Consider the following 7,335-nt stretch of genomic DNA (forward strand, 5'->3'; position numbering starts at 1 on the left):
TGGGACCTAATTAAACTCCAGAGCTTCTGTACAGCAAAAGGAACAATCACTAGAGTGAACTGGCAACCAACAGAATGGGGAAAAAGTTTTGCAATCTACCCATCTAACAAAGGGCTAATATCCAGATTCTACAAAGAACTAAAACAGATTTACAAGAAAAAAAAAAAAACAAACCCATCCAAAAGTGGGCGAAGGATATGAACAGACACTTTTCAAAAGAAGACATATATGAGGCTAACAAACATGAAAAAATGCTCATCATCACTGGTCATTAAAGAAATATTAATCAAAACCACATTGAGATACCATCTCCTGCCAGTTAGAATGTTGATCATTAAAAAATCTGGAGACAACAGATGCTGGAGAGGATGTGGAGAAATAGGAACACTTTTACACTGTTGGTGGGAGTGTAAACTAGTTCAACCATTGTGGAAGACAGTGTGACACTTCCTTAAGGATCTAGAAATAGAAATTCCATTTGACCCAGCAATCTCACTACTAGGTATATACCCAAAGGATTATAAATTGTTCTATTATAAAGAGACATGCTCACATACATTGACTGCAGCACTGTTTACAATAGCAAAGACCTGGAACCAACCCAAATGCCCATTGACGATAGACTGGACAAGGAAAATGTGGCACATATACACCATGGAATACTATGCAGCCATAAAAAACGATGAGTTTGTGTCCTTTGTGGGGACATGGATGAATCTGGAAACCATCATTCTCAGCAAACTGACACAAGAACAGAAAATCAAATACCACATGTTCTCACTCATAGGCAGATGTTGAACAATGAGAACACACAGACACAGGGAGGGGAGCATCACACACTGGGGTCTGTTGAGGGGAGCCAAGGGAGGGACATCGCGGGGGGTGGGGGGAGGTTGTGGAGGGATAACATGGGGAGAAATGCCAGATGTAGGTGACGGGAGGATGGAGGCAGCAAACCACATTGCCATGTGTGTACCTATGCAACAATCCTGCATGATCTGCACATGTACCCCAGAACCTAAAGTACAATTAAAAAAAGAACCAAAAATAAAAAATAAAAAAGAACCAATATTTATCTATGAGATAATGTATTATATTATACTCCCATTAATTATCAAATGAAAGTGTACCACCCCTTAGACAAAATGAAAAAATTGATCATTTGAGAATGGACAAACTCTTAAAGATTGTTTGTATTTTTGTGAGTTGAACTGTTCAATATTCACTTGAGAATGTGATAATGATCTCTACTGCTTTTGAATTCACATTTGAATCTCTAGAATCTTCAGAGATTTATCCCCAAAGGCAAAAGATAATATAGTGTGGTTACTATGTAATAACAAGGCATCTAAATTTATAAGTGTAAGATGATTAAATTTTTATTTCAAGAGGTAAGACTTTGGGTTTGTGGGTGAATCTGGTGTAACGAGTTTTAGTTTTCCATTTAAGAAAACTTTATTCTTTAAAGTTGTATGTGTACTCACAAGTCATAATTAAGAAACAAGACAGATGTAATCTTAGAGTCAGTTAGCAAGTAACTTTAGCTGAATTAAATTAAGTTTCTGCAGTCAATTTAGTGTGAATTAACAGGCATAATTCAATTTACCAAAATTCTTCATATATCCAGCCATAAGAACAGAAACTCACATGGTCTTTTAACACTGTCTAAACTTGGCACTCAGCCATAATACTAATATAAATTAACTAACTGTGAGTCTCACTCTGTCACCCAGGCTGGAGTACAGTGGTGTGATCTCGGCTCACTGCAACTTCTGCCTCTCGGGTTCAAGTGATTCTCCTGCCTCAGCCTCCTGAGTAGCTGGGATTACAGGCATGCACCACCATGCTCTGCTAAGTTTTGTATTTTTAGTAGAAATGGGGTTTCACCATGTAGGCCAGGCTGGTCTTGAACTCTTGACCTCAAGTGTTCCACCTGCCTCACTCTCCCAAAGTACTAGGATTACAGGTGTGAGCTACCACGCCTGACCCAAGACGCTTTTTTTTTGGACACAGTGTCTCACTCTATCACCCAGGCTAGAGTGTAATGGTGCAATCATGGCTCACTGCAGCTGACCTCCCAGGCTCAGGTGATCCTCCCACCTCAGCCTCCAAAGTAGTTGGGACTATGGGTGCATGCCACCATGTCTGGCTAATTTTTAGAGACCAGATTTTGCCATGTTGCACAGGTTGATCTCAAATTCCTGGACTCAAGTGATCTGTCCACCAAAGTGTTGGGATTACAGGTATAAGCTACCATGCCTGGCCTAACTACACACTTTGGAGAAAGATAAGGCTATAAAGCCAGAAAATTTGGAGGTGAGGGTCAAGTTGGCCATCAACAGAGTGGCCCTTGGTAAACTTCTTATATTTCTAGGCTGAAACTTTGTTCTTCTGTATATTATGTCCTAAATAATGTTATTTGATTCTTTAATACTTCAATTTGTTAATATTGTTACATTAGGAAATGATTTGGTTTGAATAAATATCTTAATTATGTTCTGAATCTTAATCATACAATATTATGCATAATGGTTAAATTGATATTTCAGCCTAATTGATATAATAATATTTTAACTGGAAATAAAAGCACTTAAACAATTTATACTAGATGACTTCACTCATAAGCATAACTTGACATTTCTTTTTATTTCTTCCTTGTCCTATGAAGAAAATTGTATGCCTCTTTTAAAAAACTAGTTGATTAACTGATAGATATTGTAAGCTATGTAACTAGCTAGGCATCTCTTTTATACATCAGTTATACATTTCAGAGAACTGAAATGTTAATCTGTTATCTACTGATTTTTAAGTGTACTAGATTTCATGGTAAATATTCTCCAACTATGCTATAAGTGTAATATTTGTACAATGTTATACAAATGTAATATTATAATTATATTACCCCCAACATCGTTATTATGGGAATTGACTAGATTCAAACTGTCCAGGATTCAGATCTGGATTCTACCACTTACTATATAACCTTAGGTAAGTTACTTAACATTTTTAAACTTAGTTTCCCTATCTATAAAAAGGGAATAATAAAAGTGCTTAATATTATTTTATAGAAATTAAAATAGATATCTCTCTATATATAATATATATAATACGATAATATATATGTTATATATTATATACACATAGACAAAATTCTTAACCATGAGCTGGTAATTTGATGGGCATTCAGCAAATGTTAGCTAATATTTAAGTGTTCATTAAATAATCGTACATTAATATATTTTAACTTTTTTTGTTATATGGACCATCCCTTTTATTATTCTTCTAGGTCTTATGTTTTAAAATCTTTATCTTTAAAGCAACTTTAAGTTCATTTTTATTAAAAATACAAATTGAAGACAGGATATACATTATTTTAAGCAATTTTTTTGGTGTTTCTTTTAAAATATTTTAAAATATAGAAAGACTCATTACATATAAATACATAAACAATGAAACTCTAAAGTAAAAAATATTTAGTCTAAACTTTCCTTGAATGATATATCTGTTCACATTAACTTTCATGTATATATTAACAAAGATGAAACCATCAAATTTATAACATTTTAATGTGCTGTTCTCATCACAGATTCATTTTGGCAGCAGCTACTTTGTCTCATGGACTCCCTGAAGGATGGGAATCACACTGCTGTGACGGAGTTCATCTTATTGGGCTTAACAGATGATCCAATCCTCCGAGTCATCCTCTTCATGATCATCCTATGCATCTACCTGGTAACCATATCTGGGAATCTCAGCATAATCATTCTTGTCAGAATTTCTCTTCAGCTCCAGCATCCTATGTACTTTTTTCTGAGTCACTTGGCTTTTGCTGACATGGGCTATTCATCTTCTGTCACACCCAACATGCTTGTAAACTTCCTGGTGGAGAGAAATACAATCTCCTACCTTGGATGTGCCATCCAGCTTGGTTCAGCAGCTTTCTTTGCGACCGTTGAATGCATCCTTCTGGCTGCCATGGCCTATGACCGCTTTGTGGCAATTTGCAGCCCACTGCTTTATTCAACCAAAATGTCCACACAAGTCTGTGTCCAGCTACTCTTAGTGGCTTTCATAGCTGGTTTTTTCATTGCTGTCTCTTACACTACTTCCTTCTATTTTTTACTCTTCTGTGGACCAAATCGAGTCAATCATTTTTTCTGTGATTTCGCTCCCTTACTTGAACTCTCCTGTTCTGATATCAGTGTCTCCACAGTTGTTCTCTCATTTTCTGCTGGCTCCATCATTGTGGTCACTGTGTGTGTCATAGCCATCTCCTACATCTACATCCTCATCACCATCCTGAAGATGCGTTCCACAGACGGGCGCCACAAGGCCTTCTCCACCTGCACCTCCCACCTCACTGCGGTCACTCTGTTCTTTGGGACGATTACCTTCATTTATGTGATGTCCAAGTCCAGCTACTCAACTGACCAAAACAAGGTGGTGTCTGTGTTCTACACAGTGGCGATTCCCATGTTGAACCCCCTGATCTACAGCCTCAGGAACAAGGAGATTAAGGGGGCTCTGAAGAGAGAGCTTGGTAGAAAAATATTTTCTCATGATGCTTGTTATTTCTGTAGAAATTCAAATAATGATATTACATAGAACCCTGTCTATTCTCTTGAGAATACTCAATGCGTATAGATACAGATTTAGTGTTTGCTTTTTTTTTTTTGCTGTTTTAAAACTTTATTTTGACATAACTAAGCTTACAGAAGTAAACACAAATTATTTAATAGAATGCTATTTACATTTAACTTATCCTACACAATTTGGACTACAAACTTGGCATATGGTGCCACATATAGTGTTTGCTTTCTTGACAGTGTTGAAAGTTTTGTATAGAAGCGACCACATCTTTTCTGCTCCCTATGTACCTAATTTTCACATGGTTTCTAGAGCCTAATAAGCACAATTGCATATTTAAAATGAAGAAATAAAGAAAAAAATAATGAATTAATGGATGGCTGAATGAAGCTTTTCTTCCTGCTTGAACTGCTGACTCTACTGACTGAATCCTGGCCACTGATCAGCTGAATGCTTCTGTCTGATTCAAGTGATTGAATGTTTAGGTCAGATCCTGCTACAACAGAGATAGCCTTTTATAACAAACTGGTACTCAGCACATCCACATCACTACCTTGACACTTTTATAAGCTAGATTAGCAACTAGAATCTCAGCCTAGTTTACTAAAAGGTTTGAATTCACACTTTACTAAATAGTTTCTTCTTTATGCATTTGCATGGTTGGAGAGCTAAAAGATCTAGAAGTCAAATGTTAGTAATAGTAGTAACAGTATTAAATTGTCCACTACATTCTGGGCCCTGTTCTCACTGATTTACAAGTATAGTATTAACCTAATTATTTCTTGGAATAACTCTTTAAAGTTTAAAAAAAATCCTTGTATTACAAAGGTTGTAACTGAGGCACATAAGGTAAAGCAAAAGATCAATGGCACGAATAGTCTCATAATACTTTGGCTTTTTTTTTTTTTAAGGCACATACTTCCTGTGGAGTAGAGGGCACTTTGAGACAATTCACCATGAACTTTTATTTGTCTCTGGCACATTCCTTTCTAGCAAACCCTTTCCGTTCACAGTAAGTATAGAGACTTCTATATCTGGATATGGCAGGCTGATTTTTATTACACCAACTTTGTGGCATGAAATACATAAGAAACTGGATATTTTTACATATTTGAAGGCATCGATTTCTGATTTCTTTGAAGCTGAAGTAGCCCCATTTCTTCCAGGCCCTTTCTCTTATTACTAAAAAATCCTTAGACGTAGCACAAAAACAGTATAAGAAGACTTTCAAAGGTAGAATAAAAAGGGTTACCTGCCTAGGGACTATTGGACTTGAAAAACAATATAGCAATGAATTTTTGGGGTTTCCTTATTGCTTTCATATATCCTGGACAGGATCCATTAGAAACTTCCAACTCAGAACTGCCAACAGACACAGACAAAAACAAAAAAGAACTGTAAGAAAAGCCTATTCTCTCCTGGTCAAAGAACTGGGGAAAGGGTGGCCTGGAGAGAAAAGAAAACGTTTTGGCATTACTTAACTGACTCCAGACAAAAACCAGTGGAAAAATCATGTTTTTCCCCTTCCCTGTGTTTCAGTGGGGCCAATCAGGGAGTCTGTTATCCAACTGAACTGGGATCCACTTGCCCAGTGCAGTAAGGCCAAACAGCCACACCAGGTTTACAGCAGGGGAGAGCATTATTTGCATAGTGCCAAGCCAGGAGGATCAAGCAGCCCTTGCTTAAGTCCTGACATTTCCAATGGCTTGCAAGTAAGGATTTTTAAAGGTAGGGAAGCAGAGGTTATAGGCAAAGTCATAAATTGGAATATGGAGGCAATACATTGGTTTGACCTAAAAGGGTGGTAGACTTTGAAGTTGGGGTGGGGAACAGATCATAGGTGGACTCAAAGATCTTCTGATTTGCAGTTGGTTCCGGAGGCAAAGTTCTCTTTAAAACTTTGGGATTAGCAGAAAAGAATATTAGTTCTTGGCTGGGAGTGTGACCTCTACCATGTCCCTCAGGAGGAAATTTAGAACAAAGCATGGCTGTGGTCAGACTTCAGTCCTCATTTACCCTTTATCTGAGGTCTGTGTGCCAGCAGATGAAAATTTTCATTTGGTGGGGGTCCAGGTTTCCGAAAAACAACTCAGGGACATATATTGTTAAGATGCTGTCTTTAGAGTCTATAGGAGAACTAAACATCCTGTGATTCTAACTTCCTTGGCTATTGTTTTACACCACTATTACTTTCTTGCATATCAAGTTGCTCATTTACTTCTCAGAATTAGCTAGGTGTCTGAAATTTCCCTTGAAGAAACTCATTTTTTTTCCTGTTATTTCTATGCTTGAGGAGGCCCACAGGTCCCTAAGAGGAGTCCCTGTTCCATCTCAAGCTGATCTTCACCTTGTCCTCCCTCTGATTCTGGTTAGCAGGGTCCAGTGGAGAAATGAGCCTCCCCTGTCACCTGACAGCAACAAGACTTAATGAGATGGTGTGAGGTAGGGCTACCTGGTATTCTTCACCCTGCATCATGACTCTCCTGCCCCAATGAGATTGGTATCCCAGTGAGGAGCTGAGCTTCCAACCCTCCCTGCAGCAAAGCAGTGTGAACCAGCTATCCACCTCACCTTTCCTTAGGAGCAGTGAGTCCCAACAGGGAGCAGAACCTTAAAGGTAAGGAGGCATACAAATCAGTGCCGTTCACTGGGATGAGGTCAGCAGAGCAGTGGGGAGCTGAACTTTCACCTCACCCATCTGGAAGAAAGTAGTATGAGTCAGCTCTCCACTTCTGGCAGACTGGAACA

At 38.0% G+C, this 7,335-nt stretch overlaps 1 protein-coding gene across 1 annotated transcript; it reads left to right on the forward strand.

The window, feature by feature from the left end:
* The first annotated feature begins 3,615 nt into the window (after positions 1 to 3,615).
* On the forward strand, positions 3,616 to 4,605 carry LOC105720096 (olfactory receptor 5P2). Its single transcript, XM_012456399.3, has one exon. It carries the CDS (start codon positions 3,616 to 3,618, stop codon positions 4,603 to 4,605), a length of 990 nt encoding a protein of 329 aa, XP_012311822.3.
* Positions 4,606 to 7,335: the final 2,730 nt, after the last annotated feature.

This window comes from Aotus nancymaae, unplaced genomic scaffold (assembly GCF_030222135.1).
Source record: "Aotus nancymaae isolate 86718 unplaced genomic scaffold, 86718_ANA_hifiasm-v0.15.2.pri h1tg000059l, whole genome shotgun sequence".
NCBI classification, from domain to species: domain Eukaryota; kingdom Metazoa; phylum Chordata; class Mammalia; order Primates; family Aotidae; genus Aotus; species Aotus nancymaae.